This window comes from Manis javanica, chromosome 2, assembly GCF_040802235.1.
Source record: "Manis javanica isolate MJ-LG chromosome 2, MJ_LKY, whole genome shotgun sequence".
Classification (NCBI taxonomy): domain Eukaryota; kingdom Metazoa; phylum Chordata; class Mammalia; order Pholidota; family Manidae; genus Manis; species Manis javanica.
The window spans coordinates 112,308,179-112,333,528 of NC_133157.1; the positions used below are offsets into that span (position 1 = coordinate 112,308,179).

The window sequence follows — 25,350 nt, forward strand, 5'->3', positions numbered from 1 at the left end:
AACAAAGAAAAACCGAAGGAACGAAACAGCAGCAGACTCACAGATCCCAAGAATGGACTAACAGTTACCAAAGGGAAAGAGACTGGGAAGGATGGTGGGAAGGGATTGATAAGGGGGAGGAAAAAGAAAGGGGGCCTTATGATTAGCATGTATAATATGGGGGGAGGCACCGGGAGGGCTGTGCAACAGAGAGAAGACAAGTAATGATTCTACAGCATCTTATAACGCTGATGGACATGACTGCAATGGGGGTTGGACTTCTGTGAAGTGGCGGGGACTTGCTGAAGGGGGGAACCTAGTAAACATAACGTTCCTCATGTAATTGTAGATTAATGATTCCAAAATAAAAACAGACAAAAAGAAATACTACATCTATAATTACATTATAACAAACAATATAATGTTTGTTTCCATATTCAATGATGATGCAGAGAAAAAGTGACTTGTAGGTATCAAATTGCAATACTGAATAAATGATTTTTTTCTTCTAATTCTAATTATTAGGAAAGAAACTGATATCATTTCAGATAAAGCTAGACCTTCAATGAAAAGAATGGTGCACCTTTTTTGATGGTATCAATCTTCAATTTCCTTGTCCTTCTTCCTACCTTAAACTACCTAAAAAATACTCACCAATTAGCCATACTCAACACTAAACAAATGAGTACCTGAAAAAACTATGGAAGTAGTAAACATCCCCTTCTTTATATTATATTACAGAATTTAAAGAACTTCTCAATTTCTCATTAATCCCCAGCCTCTCTGAAGTAAATTTTACTACTAATATTAATGAGTCAAAAATGTGATTTCTAGTCATACAATCCCTGCAGAAATTATTGGCCTATCCCAACATTTATTTTCCCCTTCTCTTCAATAACCAAACAAATTTGTTCACTGTGGCAATGGATCTATATAAAAGGACTATATCCCTCTCCCTCTGCAGCTAGCTGTGGTCATGGGGATAAGTTTTGACCAATGCGATGTAAGTAGAAGTATTATCACACTCAGGAAGTCTCCGAAAAAGAGGGTGACAGTTGTTTGTGCTTTCTGGCCTTTCCACTACTGGTCTGGAAAATAATATGTAATGGCTGAGCTCTAATCACCATGTTAGTCCATGAAGAGAAGACTCACTTTATAAGGCTGGCAAAGCAAAGAACTGAAAGGATTTCATAATTACCATAGCAGCCCTGCATTACCACATCTAGACTTATTGTATGTGAGAAAGAAACAAACCTCTACCCTCTTTTAGTCAGTATTATTTTGGATTATGACTGGTAGTCAAAGCTAATCCTAAAAGATACCTCCGTTGTTTAGATTGTGTGTGGGTGTGTGGGTGTGAGTGTCAGAGAGAGCACAAGGGAGAGCACAGGTAATGGGAGGAGGCTTTCCGGTTCATTTCCTATCTAGACCAGATCAATTTTATTCAACATTTATTGACTATCACGTGCAAAAACATTTTACTAAACCCTACAGGGATAGATATATGAAGTTTCTATTCACGGAGGTCAGGGGAATTTTTAAATTAAAACAGCATTCTTTTCCCCTGAAGAACAAGAATACTTCCCTTAATATAAAAGTCAATTTCCTCTCAAATTTTCCTTATGAAGTGAATTTCTACCAAGCAAATACTTTTCTTCATTATTTTTGAAAAGCTGCATCTGTGTTCTCCTGAGAGAAAAACTTTCAACCTTGACTTAAGAAAATATAAGGAATTTAGAAAACTCACCAAAATCTTATATTAAATAAACAACTCAAGGTCTACATGAACAGTATTAACAATACCCATATCAAAAACAGTATAATGCTGTATTCAAAATCTCAAGAGAAAAACTGCTGAAACTGTCACAGTAATAATCAGCCTCACATATTTTCTAAGATCAATAATCTCTTGCTAAATAGTTTTGCATGGCAAGACTTCCTCAGATGATTTATCCCAATATTGATTATTAGAGACACAACAGCTATCACTAAGGAACCTCTGTTTTCGCTTTGGAATGATGGCTTCTTTGTTACCAATAGCCTCTATGGTCCTTGACATAAAACAAAGGTCAAACTACAAATATTGGTGATTACTAAAGAAAGAATATAAACCTTCATTTCTTTAATTTCTCAGACTTTCATTCAACGAGTCTTCTAATGATTACTAAGTGTTCACAAGCCCTTTTTACAAAAGGTGTTTGTTGTTTTAAAATAATTTATTGTCCTAAAATTAAGAAATTCCTCCTTTTGTAGAGTTTTGATAACTTAAGATTTGAAAAGGACATTAGACTGTTATTTTTAAATTATATTTTGTTTAAAGGAAAAAATAAACCTTCATTTTCTTTTAAAACCTGTATTTTAGAAACCTCATGAAGAGAAATGGTCAGTGTTCAATGGACATGTTTATTTATACTACACATATCAATATACATACATAGCACTTAATGTCAATTTTAGTTTAAATGATAGCATCTAATGTTTTTTTCCTGAGCTCACATCAGTAAATTTTCGTTTATGGGGCCCCCAGAGTTCTTCCTAGTTCTAATGAAATCAAAATCATTCTATTGCTTACAAGTCTTCAGGTAATCCACCGCCATCTTCCTGATAAAATCCAGATTTCTGAGCATGATCTGGACCCTGGGTACCTGTCCAGCCTCCTCTCAACACCAAGTCTCTCTGCTCACTCACACTCACCATACTCATACCCATGCTCTTAACTCAGGTATCACCAAACTATTTATCATGCCCCAAATGGGCCATAATTTTTCAATCCTAGTACCAGTGTACACAGTTAAAAGACCTGTCCACCCTGCCCAACCTCTGACACCATCTCTCTTGTCCTAGATTATTCTTTTTGGGCCCTCAGGACTCACCCAGCTCAGGCATGATTCCAGAAGGCTTTCAGTAAGCCTGCTGATCTGAAACAAGGGCCAGTCCCTCATACTCTCATTGCACTCAGTGGGTCACATTATCATCACATCTATCCCAGGACAACATCTCTCTCTAATTAGACCACATGGTCGACAGAGCCTGGGCCATGTCTTGTACATCAGGATACTTGCAGCATCCAGACACTACCGTAACTGGGACCCAACAGGCCCTCAGTAAATGTCTCTTGACTGAGTAGATGCATCAGAATGAATTATTTGATTCCCAAGACCAACTCATTATTTTTGACCACCCTCTTCACTGTCTTCTTTCTAAGAACAGGACTAGCTTGAGCAGTCCTTAATAATCCTGTACTTAGGTGTTTACCAATTTCTATCTCAAAGATCATTTTTAAGTAGATTGATATTTAGGTCAAATTTTTACCTTGGAAACACAATAAAGTCCCAGAATGGCTACAAAATTATGCTTACCTTACAAATATCTTAAATATAGTGCCAAAAGTGCTCCTGTCAGGTAGTTTGTAAATATTTATTAGAGTACCTGTCAAGTACTGGGTACTCTGCAAGGTACTGAGAATACAAGATTAGGGGATATTTGTGTTCTGCTTTGCCAGCATCAAGTTCCCTTTTTCTGGTAAAAGTCCCAGATTTTCTTTTGTGGATCTTCCCTCACTCACTCTCTGTCAAAGTGGTTCAGATGGCCTCAAACATCCCACCCCTAGTTTCTGTGAAAATGTATCAAATGCCTGAGCCAATAAGACTGGCCAGAGTGGTCTCAGGATGGGCACACAACTCAAAATAAGCCAGTAAGAGGGAACATCTGGTTTTTTCTAGAGTAATTAGGAAGAGACATTTTTTCTTTCTCACTGAGTTTAACCATGGAAAGATACAAGTTCAGAGGCTATTACAACCATCTTGATACAGTCAGGGGAGAGTGTATATAAAAATGAAGCTACTGGAAGGAATAACGCTAAGATACACAGAGGAAGAAACTGGTTCCTGGGGACATGATTTGAGCCTCTTCTTCAAGCTTTACCCTAAACCAAGCCTGGTCAAAGCAACGTGCATGTCAAAAAGCCTTGTGAATGAGTAATTAAATAATTACATATCTACAAAATAGAAACATTTCTTCTGAGCAAACAATCCCCAAGCATCCTAAATTGAGGCAATTTTGGAAGCACAGACTTCATTATGGGGTCCCCAATTATCTAACACTATATATGTATTCTAAGTACAATAAATATAGAAAGAACCACTTGTAAATTACATCTCCAATGTCTTTTAAGGACCAAATAATATTTTCAGTTGAGCAGTCTCATCAATTCTTACAAAATTCAAGTTCTAAAAGTTAGAATAGAAATATCAATTACAAGCAATTCAAAAATACTTCTAAATGATCAGTTAACATGTAAAAGGATGCTGAACCTCACCAATAAAGACAGAAATCCACATTAATCAGTTTTATGTATCAGACTGGCAAAGATTGTGTAAGATGAAGACTGTCTATTGCTAGCAGGTATTTGAGAAATTGTGCCCTTCATCATGTTGGCTGTAGTATACACTGATTCAACCCTTCTATTACTAGATCTAGCCATTCCACTGCTGGCAATTTATGCTAAGGAAATATTTGGACAAGTAAGTGAAGACATAAGTGTAAGACTACATACACGTATGAGAATAGCCATGTTAAAACTGACACCCATATATACTGACTGTATATCATAAAAATATTATATATACATATTTTTAAGTAAAAGAGCAAGGCACTAAATATCCCATGAGTAATGATCCAAGTTTTTGTAAAGTGTATGTATATGTATATGTATACACATTAAGAGAAAAAACAACAACAGCAAAAGCCAACAGGGCTATCTGTTGGTGGTAAAGGTGGAATTTGGGGGTAATACTTCTTCCTTTAAACTTTTTTGGATTATTTGGTCTTCCTTTTTTTTTTTTAACAATAAGAATGTGGTGCTTTTATAAACAGTAAAGCACAAACAAAACTAGTGTAATCTTGGAACAAAAGAATTCAATACTTCTCTTATGTTGTGACCCTGAGAAATCACAAAAGGAAGTAAGAATCAAGGACAGACAAGAAGTTTTGGATACATTCTCAAAACATGCCCATTGGACTCTGACATCATAAACACACACACACCAGTAAACTATTGTTAACTCAATCTATTATTTTGTTCTATAAACTCAAAACAGCAAAGTGAATAAAAAACAGTAAGAATTAAACTATGTTAACATGTTTTTTTAAAGATCAACAAGTAACTAGCAAATGGCCAACAATGTAATGAGTTGAAAGCAATCTATGTCCATACTTATAGAATTCAAAGTATATAAATCTGTCGTCTCAATTTTCCTCATGAATTTTAAGATGTTCTCTTAAGCTCCTAAAGGCACTACTATGTTTAAAAACACATTTAAATAGTTAATAAGCAACATAAACACATATGATCCAGCTTATTACAAGTTTAAACAACTTTTAAGTAAATCTGTTGAATAAATAAACATCCATGAATGTTTCCTCGCCATAAAATGTTCTTTATTGATGTTTTCTCATAATTTTAAAGATAATTTCTGATATATTTATGGAAGTCAGTGAAGAAGTAATATAAGCATTAGCATTTTATATCTAGTTAACTATGAATGAAAAACGATTTGTAATAAAAATGTAATTCTGTGACCAATCATAAAGATCTCACAGATTAAATTTAAACACTCCTCTCTAAATTTGTCCTGCCACTCTGAGCTCCTCTTTGCTTTATAGTAAACTCTCCTTAAAAGCTTATGCTTTTCATCATTATTAACTTTATATGTTTTCAACCCTATCCTAAGTTCCTACTAGATGCCTTTAAAAGAAGAATTAAGCTTTTACAATTTTGTACTGAGCCAGAAAGTATAAGACCTCAGAGGAAAATGTACCTCAGTTACTTCCTTCCTCATTTTCTTCTTGAACTTCTCCTTCTGACTATATATTTTTCTACAAAGCTTTTACCATTAAGCCACATGGTATTCAACAGATATTAGCTATCATTTTTTTAATCAAGGCTGACATATCCACACCCTATAGAGATCTTTTATTCAGAGTATGTGTGTGTGTGTGTGTATTCATAGGTCCTCAGAAATTTAGGATATGGATATCTAGCTATCTAGCTCTTTCTCCACATGTGTTTGAATTTTAGTTCAACCATTTCCAACAGTGAGACTTAAGCAAGTTACTTGACCTCATTATGCCTCAGTGTGTTTATCTGTAAAACAGAGAAAATGGAGATTATATAAGGTACCTACATCATAGGGTTTTTGAGGATTAAATTAGCTAATACCTATAAAGTGATTACATTTTTGCTAGCCATATAGTAAACACTCAATGCTGTTTTTACTTTTAAAATAAGAATATCAAATGATAGAAAGGACCAGGTGTTACAGAAACTCACAGCAGATGTGAGCATCAATTAAAGAATCAATGTTTTAGAGAGTAGTTTGGCAGTGCATATCTAAAGCTGTAAAAATGTTTTGGATTTACCAATTTTTTATTTAAGTACATATCCTAATGCAGAATAATAAACCCCTCCCTAAAGATGTCCCCATCCTATTTCCTGAAACCTGTGAAAATGTTACCATACATGGAAATAAGGATTTGGTAGATATGATTAGGGGGTCTTAAAAAGAAGAGATTATCCTGGATTATGCAGACAGACCCAGTGTAAAAGCAAGAACGATGGAGGAGGGTTAGAGTCAGAAAAGATGTTAGGAGGGAGGCAGAGGTCAGACAGAATGAATCAAAGATGCTGCACTTCGGGCTTTGAAAATGAAGGAAGGGGTCATGAGCAAGGTGACCTCCAGAAGCTAGAAAAGTCAAGGAAACAAATACCTCCTAGAGGCTCCACAAGGAACCCAGTCCTGGCAACACTGGTTTTAAGACTTCTGACCTCCAGAACTATAAGATAATCACTTTGTATTATTTTAAGCCATTAAGTTTGTGGTAATTTATTTCAGCAGCATCAGGAAACTAATACTAAAGCAATAATAGAGATGTGGAGAAAAGATTTATATAAAGGATAAATGCCCTTTTATTTATAATAGTTAAAAATTATAAGCAACCTAAACATCCAAAAATAGGTAATTGCTTTGGACAAGTACAACTTCCATGAAATGGAATACATCAGCAACCATTAAAAACCAAGTTTACAAATATACTTAATAGTAAGGAAAAAATTGAGATATTCTAACTGAAAAAAAGTAAGCTATATTTCAATGTTTGTGAACACATGTAGAATACAGATTGAAAAGATAAAATCTAAATCCTCAACTGCATTTATCCCTGCATGAGCATCATGTAGGATTTTTATTTTTTAATTTTCTTCTTCATTTGTGTAGCATCAGTATTTTCCAATAAACCATAATCTCTTAAGGAAAAGAATATGGCTGTTTCTTGTTAATGCATTTCCAGCACACCGCATAAAGACTGACACAGAAACCACTCAAAAATTATGCCTGGGTGAATAAATATGTTTTCAATATTTCTTAATTCTTAAACAAATACATTATGTAGTTAGAAATATAAAGAGCAATAAATGTAAAAATGATACTTTAAAATAATCAACATCACTAGTAGTAAAAAATTAAAATAACAATTTCACCAAGTAAATTAAATAGTTTTAAATATTATATTGGCATATTTATGGTCCCGCAAACACTATTGGGTATAAACTGGCATATCCTTTTTAAAGAGTAACTTGACAATATCATCAGTCTTTAAAATATTCATGCTCTATAACTTATTCACTTATTCAACAAATAATTATTGAGCATCTGCCATGCAACAAGCACTAGTCTGGATGCCAAGGATAATACAACAATGAATAAAATAGAATAAAACTTTTTTTAAAATCCCCACTCTCATCAAGCTTACATTTTAGAAGGGGAGTCAGTCAATTAAAAATAAAAACAAGTGAAATTTAGGTATGATGGGCAGTAATAAGTGCTACAACAAAAAACAAAACAGAAAGGGGAATAGGGAAACAGAACAGAGGATGCAATTTTTGATAGTGGCCAGGGAGGCCCTGAAAAGATGACATTAGAGTCCAGGCAAAGGACCAGTCATGTGGCTAACTGGGGGACTGCATTCTAGCCAGAGGAAACAGCAAATGCAATGGCCCTGAAGCAGGAATGTTCTTGGTGTGTTTAAGGATAGTAAAGAAAGCAGTAACCCTATGCCACTCCCAGAAGCTAAATTGCTAACAGGACAATATGCATCTGTTCTGACCTTTTTCTATGTCCAAACGTCATACATTATACACATGGTGTGTGTATGTGCCCAAATACAAGACAACCAGAATAAAAGTGAATCCCCATTTTCTGCATGAGAATATCCAGTGTTACAACTGTGGCCATTTTCATTAGATAGATAATGAAAGGATATAGCTGAAATATTCAAATGACTTCTTGTTATGTAATCTATTAATTTAGCTATACAAACATATTTTAAATAACACTCAGATTATGTTCATCTAGTAATAGTTATTTTCCACTCAAATTTTATGAAACAATTTTATTCTACTTTCTCATCTACATCTTTGAAATCAGGATCTTCATAATCAAGTCACATTTTAAGTCATCTAAGAGTATTCAAGAGCGTATCAACTTCCCTTCAGTCAAAGTTACTTGAGATCTAGCACATTTTAAATTCACACATAATGTTGTCACTGAAAATTGTATGCCAACCACAAACATCCATTAGCTATTTGTGATCTCCACAAAGTAACCCCCTGCTGTATTGCTTTGTAAAGTAATTTCTAGTAGGTTTACAAGGTATCTAACACCTGTAACTATAAGGTCATCTCCCTAAAAATTATCTATCTTTAAATTCACCTATATGATTTTTCATCAATTCCATCAAGTGATCTCAATCTATATCAACACTGGTATTACTTTTTTTCAAGCTAATATAACTTACCCAACCAACAATTTACTTTGCTGTTCAAAGTACAGTAATTATGGAATTATGAAGATCCTTCATGAGGACTAAAATATCAGGCCATACCCTCTTTTTGAAGTATAATTTTGGGGAGGTAAATGAGTATATAGTATTGAAAAACTTATGATGATATGTCTGTAAAGGCATGTCTATGCATACTTGGGTTCTGTTTTTGTTTTTGTTCTAAATGGAATCACAAGCCCTTTGATTTTTACAACTGCAGGAGAAAGGCAAAAGACAATCTCTTCATAGAAACAGACCCATGGATTTTAAGTATGTTTCCCCTGCCAAATGCTGAAATGCCAACCCATAAAACAATCCAGAAAAATGATAAATATACATATTTTCCCTGAAGTCATGATCACCAACATTCTGACATTTCAAAATCAGCTGGAAGAAATTTCACTAGATGGAGAGCAAGATAGAGATAAATGATCAGTATTAAGTCAAAATCAATAAAGACTGACATTAAGTTTAAATAGTTAAACAATATAATTTAAACAACTGACTCAGCAAACTATAATCACAAAAGTAAACTGAGGCCACAAAAATAAAATGCCTTCTGAAGAAGCAGAGAAATTATTCTGGTACTTTTTTATCATTTAAATCTCAGGGTTTTAGAAAAAAATTTAAGCAAAGCAAAACTACTTATTTAATATCTCTCATCTTTTAAGTTTAAGGTAATTCTTGATAGAATTGTACACTATAAATTCTTCCAATTATGGGTTCTTTTTGGACCAAAATTCACCTATATTTAAGGATCTTGCCAAAACCTATGAGGATTGTATATGTTCTAAAAGGCTCTGGCATGTGTTTCTTAAACGTGACATAAGTACTAAGGGGTTATTTAATGCACTACTGAATTTGAACAAAAATCATGAGTGGATGTTGAAGACTTATTATGATTAACTCTTTAATGGAGTGTTTTACTTTTTGCTAGGTTTGTGGTGATTTAAACTTCCAGAATGAAAAGAATTACTGGATAAAATTAAAAGCAACTGCTGGTCCAGGTAAAGTAATGGTATTTATATTATTTTTTTGAAGTCCCAAAATACATTTTACCTATTTACCAAAAATGAGATGCAATTATTTGCTTTCAGGCAATATGAGGGCTGACTGACACTCTTTCCAAAGAGCACTTTTTAGGACTATCCCTGGTAATCTTCCATGGACAAAGCAAAAGGCTAACAGAAATTCTAAGAAGCCTGTAGATACTAATACCAAACTCAACCTATAAACTTAATCTCATATATCCTCATGATAATAATTCTACTTTTTATTTACAGATTTGCTCTTATTATCAACCTCTTCTTTTCAACATGACACACAAAGGGATAACATTTCTTGACAGGAATAAAAGAATAAAAAACATTTGAACCTCATTATTTTCACAGTAGCTTATTATTAACATAACAATTAAAATTCTACATTGAATTAAAACCAACTTATTTTCCATAGACTTGATTACTTTGAGAAATATTCAAGTCTTTCATCATGTGGTACAGAGAAAAATGTCTATTAAAATTTCACATATCAAACCAGCAGCAGACTCACAGAACCCAAGAATGGACTAACAGTTACCAAAGGGAAAGGGACTGGGGAGGATGGGTGGGAAGGGAGGGATAAGGGTGGGGAAAAAGAAAGCAGACCTTACAATTAGCATGTATAATGTGGGGGAGGCACGGGGAGGGCTGTGCAACACAGAAAAGACAAGTAGTGATTCTACAGCATCTTACTATGCTGATGGACAGTGACTATAATGGGGTTTGTGGGGGGGACTTGGTGAAGGGGGGAGTCTAGTAAACATAATGTTCTTCATGTAATTGTAGATTAATGATAACAAAATGAATAATAAAAAAATTTCACATATAACCATGCATACAAAATCCCTCCATGATTTTACTTATTTGGCCACTCTCCAATACACACACACACACGCACACACTGTTTTGTCTTTCTGCACAACACCTATTAACAACCCTCAAGGACCACACTTTGAGAAATGCTGACTTAGCTCATCCAAAAAAGGAGAAAAGAATGAACCTCATGATTCAGACTTAATATCTAAATCTAAACTTATCACAGTTTATTGGTATCTACTTCAACTTATACTTGAAGTATATTATATATATTTCATAACAATCATGATGAGAGTTCACTTACTCATTTGCTCATTCATTTAACAAATATGTAAAGCAATGCTCTAGACAAAACCTATCTTATTATAGAACTTACTGTCTAGTTGTGTAGTGGGGGTGGGGTGGTGAACAAACAATAAATAAGTATATAATATACCTACCAATAAAAAGCACTATGGGAACAAAACAAAGCAGAGATACCAGACAGTGTGGTAGAAGGGACTGCCTGGCTGAATTTTTATATAGGTTAGTTAGAAAATGCCTCATTAGCAAAAACCTAATGAAGGAAATGAAGGAACAAGCCTGGCAGAACTTTTTAGAACAGAGGGAAGAGATACTGCAAAGGCCCAAAGATAGGAGCATGCATGTTCTGTAGCAGGAACAGCAAGGACACTGCTATTATGGATTGATGTTTGTGTCCCCCCAAATTCCTATGTTGAAACTCTACCTCTCAATGTGATGGTATTAGGAAACAGGACCTTTGGGAGGTGATCAAGCTGAGGATCAGAAGAGCTCACTGAGGGTAGAGCCCTCATGAATAGGATTAGTACCCTTATATAAGAGTCAGGAGGGAGCTAACTTCCTCTCTCTGCTCTACAGCAAGGCAACACTGCAGTGTGCAAGAAGGCTCTCATCTGAACCTAACCGTGCTGCCACCCTGACCTCAAGCTTCCCAGCTCCAGAACTGTGAGATATAAATGTCTGTTGTTTATAAGCCACCCAGTCTATAGTACTGCTACAGAAGCTCAAACTGACCATGACAGCAGCAAGCTTGGAATGGAGTAAGCAAGGGAGATGTTGTCAGAGAGACTCTGGACTAAGTAAGCCCATGGGTCTTGTTGAGGACTCTGGTTTTTATTGATTGATATCAAAACTTCTCATTAGCTTTAATCAGAGGAGTGATTTGCCTGACATATTTCTAAAGGATCATGTTGACCACTGTGCTGAAAAAAACCTGAGGTGACAGAGCAGAAGCAAGGAAACCACTAAAAAGGTGATTACACTAATCCTCTGTCCTAAAAAAGAACCCAAGCAAAGCTTAGCTACAAATGCTTTTTCTGGGAGGTAAAACCCCAAAGCAGCAAGAGTGAATGCAGTGAGACTGGGAAGGAGGGAAGCAAACCAAAGGCAGGACATTACTAAACTGGTCCCAGCTTCACAGGAAAGCTACCCAATTGCTCTGTCATGAAGGTCTCAGAAAGGTAGAGGATATGGGACCACCACTCCTCCCCACTGTCAGGGGCAGGGATATATTGAAGGTGACAGAAGCCCTGCAGAAATGACACTACTTGATCTAAAGCTTCCCATGTTCGCATATGTATTTGAACAAGGAACACTGGTGTGTGTGTATGTGTGTGTGTGTGTGGCCGCAGGGGGGAGGGGGTAACCGTAACTCCTCCCTCATCCTGGCTCTTACTGGTCAAAAGTTACCCCAGGGGGCATGTACCGGAAAAATAGTCCCAGGTTCTCCTTTACTCACACACTACTACAATACTCACAACACGTCTGACCAAAGCGGGAAGGGGTTTTCCCCATGCTAAGCAATTCTCTGACACATCAGCTGGATGCCCACAATTCAATTCAGTTCTGACACTAACAAGAGTTAGCAGACCTCACAGGTTAAAGGCTCAGACCCACAAGACTGCCCCCACTTCAGATGTCAACTTCAAGTAGTACATCCCAGTTTACCTATAATTTCTCTCCAACCTGCCCACAAATTGGAGGTTCCCACAACCTCTTCCTTAGTTTTTATCATTGGCTAGAACAGCTCACAGAACTGTGAAAACACAGACATGTACCAGTTTATTATACAAGAAAGGATATTATAAAGGTTACAGGTGAACACTAGGCATGACCAATCATTAACTTCACTCTCCAGCCCCTCTCCCCCTCCCAGAGGATGGGGGTAGGGCAAAAAGTTCCAACCTTCTAATTCTGACTTGGTCTTTCTGCTGACCAGCCCCCATCCTGAGGCCATCCAGGAGCCCACCCAGAGTCACCTCTGAACAAGACTCTCCTATCACCAAGGAAATTACAAGGGATTTAGGACCTCAGTGTAAGGAACCAGGGTCAAAGATCAAATATAAGCACAAAATATGCTCTTACTGCTCTTACCACTTAGTAAATTGCAAGGGTTTTAGAAGCTGTTCACCAGGAATTAGGGGTAGAGACAAAATACACATTTTCTATTATTTCACAGGCATGGCTTTCCCCCAGCACTCCGCCTAGGGTTATGCTATCCAACCCCTCCAGAGAGCTGCCGGAGCAGCTACATCCCATGCCCATAGCCTGGAGCGTCATCTGAGTCCAGACACCAGGGTAGGCTGATGTCTGAGGACTGGAGCTAAGGCCCCACCCCCTGGCAGTATTACGGGCTGAGGCAAGAGCAGCAGAGTCGGGAGGCTACATGGACAATAAGCTCAGGGCCCAGGAGGCAGACGGGGCCAAGTGAATCTGGGTAGCATGTGAACTAAGTTTGATTAAACAGGAGAGAGATCATAGACAAGGTGATAAAAGTGAAGATGGGGAGAAATGACAGAATCATACATATAATTTAAAGGTAGAGCCCATGGAATTTGCTGATATGAGTGAAGGAGGAGAAACAAAGATGAATGGGCCCTGGAACAGAGACACCTGTGACTGGGATGAGGAGAGCTGAACAGCAGGCAGTTTTGGAGAGGTAAGGAGAACCAGTTCAGTTTTGTTTATTGAGCCCCCTAAAAGCCCTAAAAGACAGGTCCAAACACACATTAAACTGGTCACCTATTCATTAGCACAGGGAAACTAATTTGATCTGTAGAGTATAAAGAATACTCTGCAGTGAAGTAAAAACCCATTTTTCATCACATGAAGGGTAATTCTACAATCCAATGGAAAGTTAGGATTTTCTGCTTTATTGAAACACAGAATTCTTTCTATGTATTTCTTCTTTGGATTTCAAGTTTGGAAAAAATTATCTAATAACTTCCACAGATAACATGGCACAAATGATACATATTTTCCAATGGGACAAATTATTACCTTCACTTTAAATCTGGCAACAAGTCATATAACTATGGGAAAATAAGCAGACAGAGGACATTTTTACAATCCCAAAGACAAATAACAAAAGAAAAAAAGGACACAGGTCAAATTCTAGGCCCTTACAATTGATATTCTAAAAATATCTTTTGGTGACCTTCATATCTACATTTCATTATAATATACATGCCTGGTTCAGTTATAAGCACACCTAATTACAAAGTGTTTTAGTAGGGTCTTAAGTTAGCACATAAGTCATGGAAAAATAAAGACAAAAAGATTCAAAAAATGAATAACTAGTGAGTGACAAATGAGAAGCTTAATTTTTTTAACAAAAAATACATTAAGACTGAGTAACTCTTACTGAATATGATTAAGTATTATGTGGGTAAAACTCTAAACCAACACCTTGAATGACCTTTAGAAATTATTTCATAGGACAAGCCTTTTTGCTTTTAAGGCTGTCTCAATAGTTAACTATATATACAGTAGTAATCAGCTAGAGCTTTTCTTAATTCACCACCTTAACCCACATTTTATTCTTTCCCCAGTATTTTATGAGAAAAACAGAATCTTATTTGCTAAACATTTCTGTTTGTATGTGCCCTGCCTGGCAGACTCCACCAATACATAACTCATGACACTACATTTTCCAGGGCTTTCTGAAAGGAGATCTTTTCACTTGGAAGACTCTCATTAGCCAAAACTTCATAGACTACGGAGGCATAAATAAATCAAAGCATTCATAGGCGGTGCCTGTATAAGAATAACATGTATTAAATAATGTAACAGACATCTGTTATGCTTATGGCCATCTAGAATCTTTGCCTATGTTTCCTATGTTTGAAAATTTTGCCACATTATGAGTCCTTTCTTCCTAAATCAAAAGCCAGAACTCACTCTCCCAGCTTTCTTAGTCCAGCAGTGGGACCTAATATTCACTAATCAATTGCATCCATATGCACTTCACATTACACAACTTCAACTTAAAAATAAGCAATATGTGGAAGCAAATAAGGAATTTCATGTTTTTGGTGAGAAAGGTGGTGGGAGCATCCAACTTTCAGGGGAAAACTGTAATGGTACTTCTCACCCGTGGCCCCAGCATAATTAGTGAAAGCTGTAATGTCAGCATGAAGCTCTGCAAGAGCGGTGCCCAGAGTGTGGTCTGAGCAGTGCTCCTGTTTACCTAACCTGCTGTGGGGTGTGTTACAGATTTGGTGAGCTTCCAAATGTCCTTTGATATGTTTTTGTCTGCTTACGTTAGCTAGAGAGTAGACTCTGTGGTTTGTAACTAAGAATTTTGTATCATACAAACATTTTGTCTAAGCAAGCTATGGTTTTCTCAACATAATGGTAGAATGATACTGACTCAATAATAAACTCCACAGTCATCTACCGACAATCTGTTACCAGTGTGATACTGTGCTAGAGATTGTACAGTAACAAAAGGGAATACCACAGGATGTGAACTATGCAAATACATGAACATGCAGATGAAAATAAAGTCAAATGAAACTTAGAAGATATAGAAGCATCTATGTAGTGATTTCAATTATACAATAGCATATTGCATATACTGCTACAGGTGAAAAATTGTATTGAGGTGTTAAAACGTCCATTGGTTTTGGGGCAAATCTATCATGCTGCTTATGAAATTAAATTTATATTTTATAACTATTAAAATTCAGTTATGGGGAAGAAAATATTTGCAAATCATATGACTCATAAGGAACTACTATCTAGAATATACAAAGAACTCCAACAACAGAACAATTTAAAAAAAACTCAATTCCAAAATACGAAAAGTACTTAAACAGACATTTCTCCAAAGGAGATACACACAAGGAAAGATGCTTGATTTCTCATTATTGGGGGAATACAAATCCAAACCATGATTGAATATTTCACACCCAGTAAGATAATTATTACTCAAAAAAAGTAATAACAAGACAAGGATGTAGAGATGGAGAAAATGGGGTCCTCACACATTGCTGGTGGGAATGTAAAATGGTTCAGCCACTGTGTAACAGTGCGGTGGTCCCTCAGAAAGTTAAACAGAATTACCATCTGATCCAGCAATTCCACTCCTAGGTATACAGTCAAAAGAACTGAAATCAGGGACTCAAATAGATTCGTATATTCTGATATTCACAGCAGTAGTCACAATAGCCAACAGGTGGAAGTAACTCAAGTCCATAAACAGATGAATGGTTAAATAAAATGTGATATATGCATATCATGGAATATTATTCAGCCATAAAACAGAATGGAGGACTGACACATGCTACAATATGGATGAACCTTGAAAATATTATGCTAAGAAATAACCCAGACACAATAGGACAAATATTTTATAATTCCACTTATATGGGATACCTAGAATAGGCAAATTAGTAGAGACAAAGTAGAATAATAGCTAGAGGAAGGAGAGATGGGAGTTACTGTGTCATGGGTACAGAGTTTCTGTTTGATGTGATGAAAAAGTACTGGAAATGGATAGGACAGTGGTGGTGTCTGCACACACTGTGAATGAACTTGATACCACAGAATCATGCACTTAAACAGGTTTAAAATGAAACATTTTAAGTTATGGATCTTTCACCACAATTAAAAAAATATGAATCATAAACCTAGAAATCTGTCAAAATTTAAGTTTAATATTATTCCTGTTGTGCTGCTAACAATTATTTAAAGTGTAGATTCAGGTAGTAGATCTAACCAGAAAAATGGCATCATAGAATAGTTAAGAAGTCAGGAGGAGAGACCCAGGTTACAATACTAACTTTACCATTAACTAGCATTTTACATATTTTAAAAAGAGCTTAACATGTAAAAAGTCCTTAATAAATGCTGCAGTTAGCTGCCATTATTATTATTCTTTATTATTATTATATAAAAACCACATAGAAAATAGCAATGCATTTTATTACAGAAAATTGTAAAACTTTGATACATCAAATAAGTGACCACTGAAACACAAAGGTGTGGGAGAAATATCTGCATCAGATATGATTAAGAGTCAATATCCCTAATACATAGACCTAAATCCAAAAGATGAAATAGCATGAAGGTAGGCAGCAGAAGAGCTACTTGAGGTCACAGGGTCAGCCAAGGATGGCTACTCTGAAGAGACAATAAATGAATTAGGACGTAAGAGATGAAATGCAGCTGCAGTGGAAAAGTCCAGCGTTAGGGCACTCTGGGTGGGGACAATAGCAAGCAAAGGCCAGAATGTAGCAGGGACATGGTAGGTTGGAAGAACATAGAAAAAGAAAAATATGGGCCTGGCAAAGAGAACCAGGGGAGAGTGGCAGATAGGGAGAAGAGCAGACAGTAGCCAGATCTCACAGGCCCAGTAAGATGGGACTGTGATTCGAACTTCAAAGGAAAGCCGTTTGAGCAGAGAAGTGACATGATCCAGTTTACTCAGCAAAAATTATTCTGCTTGCTATGTAGAGAAAGGATGTAGCAAGAAAGCAGAGTGGAAGCAGGGGGCAGTTGGAAAACTATATTAATAATTTAAGTAAGAGATGCTATATATAGTTTAGATTCAGGATGGGAGCAGTGGTAATAGAAATATGTGTACAAATTCAGGTTGCATTGGCTAATAGGAGAGAAAATATTTAACTGTTTCAGTAACCCAAAAAACACAAACTAAATTTATACAATTTCCCCTATCAAATTAGCAAAGGTTAAAAATGGATAATTCAAATCCTGATGAATATGTAGTTGGGAGACACTCATAAACCTCTGCAAAGCAATCTGATATAGTATCTATCAAACCTTAAAAATTTCTAATAATTTTTGACTTAGCAACTAGCACATAATTAGTGTTTTATTGCTGAATGAATTGTGACTTTTTAGAAAACATGTTTAAAAAGAAAATCAGGATTTATACTCAAGGATGTATAAAATTATAGCACATTTAAACTTGGAAAACATTGAGGAATAATCTAATGCTCATGTCTTGCCAGTGGGTTTCAGTTCCAGGCAAGTTCACTAAGGATTCAATGTGACCAAAGAAATGACAGTAGAACGTTCTTGGGGTGAAAGGGTTATACCCAACTTTATTTACACGGTGGCAGGTCAATCACTAGAATCCCATCCACTCAGAGTGAGTCTGCATGCAGCAAGCTGGTCTCTGCCTCTGAGCCTTTCTGCCCACCCATCCATCTCAGTCTCGGTCCTCAGCGCTACCACCACTCCAGACTCATCTCTGCTCTCCTGCAGCCTTGCAGCCATGCCACCATGTAGCGCCGAGCACTGGGCAGGGCTCTTTATATAGAGTCATTAACGACATAGTGCCCACAGTTGTGTAGTGAGGTAGCCAGCCAGGGCCAGGTGAGAATCCTGGCCACAGGAACCTTCTCTTCATCCACAGCTCAACACAAGGAATGGCTGAATCATAACTTATGATAAAGTACTAAGCAACCTTTAAAATCATGTTTGTTAAGAGGTTTCAAGCTACAAGGGAAAATGCTGACATTATCAACTGTACAAAATTAAGAGACCAAATAGTGCTCGTTTTATTTTGTTTTTATGATAGAACTGAACACAGAGAGCCAGCAAATAATTGGTAAGAAAAAGTTAATACTAACCTCGTCCAGAATCAAAAGTCAACAGGTATGCTCAGAAAAATTTTATGATTAACGCGTTACATATGGTCTGTTTCTTACAGTATTACTTTTTCATTGTCCTTGGTAGTAAAAAAGGAAGCAGGGAAGTTTCAGTTTTGTGGTTGCCTTAGTAATTTCAGCATAAACATGCACAAAGTCTGTCTGTTACTCTTAATTCTCCAGTGCCTGGCATAGTAGGTTGCACAGAACAGGAGCTCAATAAATATTTTTGAGTATCACCGAAAATAAACCTTTCCATTCCAACTTATCACCAAAGAAATGTAAAACCTCAAAATGGAAAAGGTACTACTTAAAAGTAATAGTAATTAAAGGTGTTTAATATCCTGAGTGGCTACAATGTACCAGGCACTATTAAACACTGTATACTCCTTATCTTTAATCTTCATAAAAATCCTTCTCTGAATTACTCTTTACGTTTTAAAACCAGGAACAAGCTTAAAAATGTTAAAGAACTAGCCCAAGGTTAAACTACAACCAAGTTTAAACTCAGTTCTTCAAGCGTGTAAAAGACATGTTTCAAAGATCAGAATTGAGTAGGTTTTTGCCCCATGCTTCCCCTACAGTTTACTTAGGATTCACTAACTTCTACCTTGAACTGTAGTTATCCCCCTGAAGATGCATCCCTAACGGGCTAAGCCCTGCCCAGCGACCTCCTTCCCGCGGTTACTTCCTTGACTGCAAAGGACCGAGTGTCCACGCCTCTAGGTGGCAGCCACACTTAGAATTGCGGATTGGCGCTGGCAGGGGCTCGCCCCGCCCCCTCCGTCTGTACTTTTTACTGAGACTTTAGAGCCCAGCTTTTGCAGTCCGGACTCAAAAACCGAGTCCCTGAAAGGGCCCCATTCGCCCTCCGCACGCGGCTGGAGGCGTGAGGAACGCAGGCTCCGCCTGAGCGGCGCGCGGGGCGGTGCGCCCGGGCAGTTTCCAGGACAACCGAGCGCCCCTCTTTCGTCTCCGCCCCTAGCGTCGCGCCGTTCCGCCCTCTCCGGCTTCCGAGCTCCGGCCCGCGCGTACGCGCGAAGAAAGAGGCCCTGGGAGACCTCCTACCTCTCAGCGCCTGGTGCATTCCCCCAATGCCGCTGTACAGCTCCAGGACCCGCAGGGTCTCCATCCCCACGCCGCCGCCGTCGCCTCGGAGCTAGGCCTGCCGGTCCCTCCTTATCCTCCTCCCTCCGCCCGCGCTGCTCCTTTGCCTCCGTTCCGCGGCTTTTCAGTTCTGCCCTCTCCCGCCCTCTCGCTCGGGCCTCACAGAGCAGCGCTAGCAGGGGTCGTCAGGGGCCAAAGGTCAGAAAGCAATAAGGCCTCCCAAGTAAATAGGAGCCGCCCTTGGGCCTGATTTATGCGCCATCTTCCAAAGTATATTAAGGGGCCTAGGAGGGAATAAGACTTAAGAGATAAGTAGAGGGGCAAAATCTGCTTTCCCCTCACAGCGAATTGACACAGGCTAGATTCCAGAGGAACGTTTTTTAGGAGTGCCGCTTTTCCCTCCCTTGGAAGCCTGATGTGTCCAGATCTTCCCTCCAGTAACCTTGAGCACGTACCAAGTGCTTGGGTCTGTGCCTGGGTCTTTGGAGATAAATCAGCCTATTCCCTCCAGACTAACAAATATAGGAACCAGCGCAGGTGCGGCAGCACTGGGTGCATGCTAATACAGGGGGTGCTTGCTGTAGTTGTTAGTAAAATTAATTACATTTTAGGTTGGAAAGTACAGCAACATAGGATCTGCTGTTAATATAATGTAGATAATTTGTGGCCCTTCAAGTGCTATGGTCTCTGCCTTCTCCAAGATGGTCCAGGGATCAAACTGTTAGAAGCTGGATTACAAAGCAGGTTAGATGTATGAGAGGAAAAAAATGTTCTTACGGTGAAGCGTCCTTTTATTGTTCCAATTACTACCACACATTAACTTTTGTTAAGAAAATCTAGGGAGTTCCACTTGTAGTAAGGTAATTGATTTGTTAGAAACTGCACGTATGGTAATGTAATGCTATTAACAAAAGTGTGATTACTGAATTATGTTACCTGAATTACGGAAGTAACTGATCCATTTTGATGTTTCCCATCAAATTTAAAAATGTTAAAGGTATATTGGTCTTTAAAGGTTTTGTTTCTATTGGGGACTTATTTCCAATAGGAAGGTGGTGTGGCAGAAAGATGAGAGAACTGTGTTACCTCTGGCATGTGTCTGGCCGAGCTTGGTTTCCTCCTGTGTAAAATAAAGCAGAAGGCAGGCAGGGAATGGATTGCTGAGGGCCATGCAGCAATCAGCTTCTGTGGCTCAGTGAATGTTGGAACGAGTCCTGATGCGGCCACATATTAACTATCTACTGAAATTTTATCCAGAAAGACAATGTTTTTAGAATCTGCTTTAAGCTGATGTACTCCTAAACCAACTCAACTTATAAAAATCATATACACACTAACATGTATATAATGCATGAAACAAGCTTCTCTAGTATTTATTACTTTTATTAATATATTTTTAGTACCACAAATATATATATTGGAACAAATAAAGGGAACTATATAGTTGCAGTGAATTATATACAGTCAACAACCAATATATTAAAGAAATCTAGAATCTGTTTAGCATTTAATGAAGGAGAGAGATGACATAAATTCATGAAGGGTTCATGAAAAATCAACCTTAAGAGAGGTGTCCACTCTGAAACATAAGGGTCTTCACAATATAGCTCCAGACTAAGTTTTCTTCAGGCACTTTGCTCTCTCCCCTTAGTGAATCTGCTGCAAACTGGAGCAGTCAGCATTCACCAAACATCCTTTACTTCTGTTTCCCTGCTAATGTTTCTTGCTTATGTTCTTTATCGTGCCTAGAAATCCTAGCCTTCTTCAAGACACATACTTCAAGTGGAACCTTCCTTCTAGACTCCCAGGCTAAAAATCCTGGATTGTTTCAATTCCCCCACTTCCGGTCACTGACATACAGAGCCCACCTGTTCCTATCACTAAGTCTTTTCTGTTCCTACTAGCCGACTTTTCCCCTTAGACACCACATCTTCTCTTTACCTAGTATTTCCTCTCTTCAGGCACCACGTGTGACAATCATTTCAATAATGAAAACTTCATAATCATAATCTCCATAATCTACCTGAAAGCATTGGTAGATGTTAAGCCCCCTAGGACTGTGTAAGCATTCTCTTCCAAACCCTGGCACAAGCTGTGTGAGTTGGGGTGCCACAATTAGGCCTGTTTGAGGAAGAAATGGAAGATAGGCAGATAAGGAAAAAAAAATCTATATTGATTACTCTTTCCCAAAGCAAATCCCCAGTGTTCTTACAGGACAAAAAAAAAGCTTTCTACTCCTATAGTTTTCCATAAAGTTATCATCAATGGTATGTCCAATAGAGCTTATATTCTAGTGAGAGAAACTCAATACACTTTTTAAAAATACAAATAATGAAACTTGAACTTCAGGATATCATTGCATTTTCCCTCAAAATGGAGAAAACACACTTGTAAAAAAACCCAAAACGCTGGTTAACACATGGCATATATGAAGCATATCAGAAATAATTTAGGGGCACAATATCAGGGGTATATTAAAATAATAACAGCATACTCTCAATTATTTGAGGGCTCATTATGTGACATGAATTCTAATATTTTTTTCTTCCTTTCCTGCCTGTCATTTCAGTGATCCTTAACATCTAACAAAATTAAACAGACTGCCAAATGCTTAAAATACATTTGTCAACCATCTTTGAGTTGCCACAAACCAGGCCATTCCTTATTCCCCAGTGAAACTTGATATGGATTCCTGGACAGGCTTACCTACAGGGAGAGAACACCCTGCTTGTTCTGGTTTTACACCGAAAAACAATGGTCTTTACAAATTGCATGGAAAATAAAATAGTCATAGGGAATAAAATGGCAATGAATGTCCTCAAGACAAAATTATATTCAAAATAAACTTGAATTAGAAAGGCCCAGAAAGTTTACCTACCACTCGTGAGCTCCCACTTACCCAAGGATGCCTTTCATGATGTTCCTGATCCTCACTATTAGGCCTTGGCTTGTGAGCCACTCGTGAGGGGCACAGCATACTTTCCAAAGTGAGGTGTTTGATGGTGAGAGCTTGAATTAGCAAAAAGCCCTTCTTTATCTAGTTCCTTCTGGATCTGCCCTTTGCACTGATTTTGAAGAACTCTTCCTTTTCAATAATGAATATCATTGTGGTTAAAACTGCAAGCTTGAGAGCCAAAGAGTATAATTAGGAGTCACAGATCTGCCACTTCCTAGCCATGTGACTTTGGGAAAAGTACTTACCCTCTCTGAGCCTAACTGCATGTCTAAAATGTGCAAAAACAGGACATATGGTTGCTCTGAGGATTCAATGAGCATTTAAAGCACTTGGTCCAGCACCTAGCACAATCTGAGTGTATGCTTAATAAAGTGTCTATTATAAATGATATTCTCTAAGCGATGCATCCACAGTCCCTTCAACTGCATCAAATGTCATGATTATGACATCAATTGTGTTCCAGCTTGGTGCCATTAGGAGCCACAACTAAACAGTGGGCCCTAAACATGGTCAGATCAGTACACAACATAGTGGCCCAGATGGCTATAGATATCCAAGGACCCTGGAGAGCTTATGGGAGGTATCCAGGCGTAGCCTGGGCTTGGTGCAGTACCAAGGAAAGGCTAGAAGTCTGTGAACCATAAGCATGATGGAAGGGATGCTGACTGAGCCTTAGAAGCAGAGGAGGTCAGCAGACAGACAGCAGCACACATAGTATGAGAGACACCCCCAGCTCTTAACTCCCACAAAGACCACATATCTATGTGAGTCTATAGGTCTGACAATCATATGGAGAATTTTTCAGTTGACCTTATCCAAGATGCATGCATTGATGAGACCTGGGCTGGAGGTAAGTGGAAATCTATGAACACCATCCAATCACTTAATGATTCTTTTATGTGCCACTGAAGAAATATTTAATTTGTTTTTAAAGTATAAAAATCTATAATCTATTTCTGGCCATAAAAGTGCCAATCACAAAAAAACAATTTAATACCTTCTATTTCCTAAGCATAGGGCTATTTTGGCAGTTTCACTGATTTTCTAGAGCTGCACTGTCCAATAAGGTAGGCAGTAGCCACATCTGGTGAGTTAAGTTTAAATTAGCTTAATTAACATTAAAAATTTAGTTCATCAGTGACACTAGGCACATTTCAAGTGTTCAGTAGCCACATGTGGCTGGTGGCTACAGTATTGCTCAGCAGATAGGCAGCATTTCCATCATCACAGAAAGTTCTACTGGACAGAGCTGCTCGAGAGTGACAGTCTCTCAAAGTTACAACCTTTATGGGTAGCCTACCAATAAATGAATAATGTTGAAATGTGCAGCAATTGCTTAATTACTGCATACTGATCTAAAATAAGTGCCCCCAAAATATGGACTCAAAGGACCTCAAATAAAAGCAAATTGTGTAGCCAAACATTCATCTTTTTTCTCACTTTATTCATAGGCCGTCACAAAGGAAAAGCAGCCCGAGACAGCAGATATGTTCTATCAATGACATGGTAAACATCCAGGAGAAAAAGAACAGGTAGAAAATGAGAACTCCATGGTATCTTGAAGGAATGGTACTTTCATGTTGTGAAGTAGGTTCTAGTGACTTCTAATTATGAACACTATCTTACACTTACCTAAGAAGAAGTAGTGTCTTTTTAAAATTGGAATCACAAGAAAATTTGTAGACTTTCTGCTGAAAAGCACAGAATCCATGCCATTTGCCATAGCTTGCCATTTCAAAGTCGTCATAGATTTTGACACTGATTTTTCTTTTTGTGGTTATTTCTGAAATTTCTAATTTAAAAATGGCAGTAAATGTTAAAGATCAAATTTTACTTAAAGATAGTGAGTCTCTCTTATCTTTACCAGTGCTCTGATATGCTCATGGGAAGTTAGAGCTGAAAGCAACCTTAAGGAAATATTCCCAGTGTTTTTCCAACTATCTTTAGATATAGTACGGTTTTATTCAAACAAAATCTCATCTAGAATCTGGAGCAGAGGGAGAGGGAGAGGTATCACACATGCACACACACACAGTGGTTCTGTGTTGAAGCATGGATAGTAGGGCCCAGACCACCGGATCACCTTCTCTGTTCCCCCTTGGCTCCTATAGCTGCCTCTCAGTGACTCCATAGGACATAGATGGTAAACCACTGATTTCATTCACCCTCAATTTCAGAGATGAAGACATCAAAATCCAGAACGTTGCGGTAACTTGCCCAGGCCCACAGCAGGTGGGGAACCGGGGGTTACAACTCATTTCCCTCCACAGGTCTTTCTGGGGCTGGCTACACTGTAACTTAGTACAAAAGATACTTAGTAGGCTCAGCTGCCCCTGCCTGCCCAGCCTCTACACCAGAAGTAAAGCCAAGGGTGGAACTAAAGCAGCCTTGTCGCCAGGATACAACGCTTCCCGAAAACAGGTTGGCCTGAGGAATGAAGGCAACTTTGGGGATCAATGAAAGCAACGGGAACTGATATGGCAAATGCACGTTGTCAAGGTCAGACAAAAAGGTTAATTCGCTTCACAAGAGAGGGACAATCTCAAAGACTCTCATTACCAACATTTAGAATAGATTCTCTGCCCAGCACTTCTGCAAAGACACCTTGATACATGTTGATGAGGCACATGGCCCTTAGGAGAAATGGGGTAATGTG

The 25,350-nt window shown here is 37.9% G+C and overlaps 1 protein-coding gene across 2 annotated transcripts in view; it reads right to left on the reverse strand.

Annotated features, from left to right (window-relative positions):
* TRDMT1 (tRNA aspartic acid methyltransferase 1) overlaps positions 1 to 19,877 on the reverse strand; it is a 58,305-nt gene extending 38,428 nt beyond the window's left edge. Inside the window, exon 1 of one of the 2 annotated variants that reach the window (XM_017674704.3) lies at positions 19,700 to 19,877. In XM_017674704.3, the coding sequence (XP_017530193.2) occupies positions 19,700 to 19,763 (64 nt within the window). In that variant the 5' untranslated portion in view covers positions 19,764 to 19,877. The remainder of the gene's footprint in view (positions 1 to 19,699) is intronic. The other variant, XM_017674703.3, reaches the window with a different exon arrangement.
* Positions 19,878 to 25,350: the final 5,473 nt, after the last annotated feature.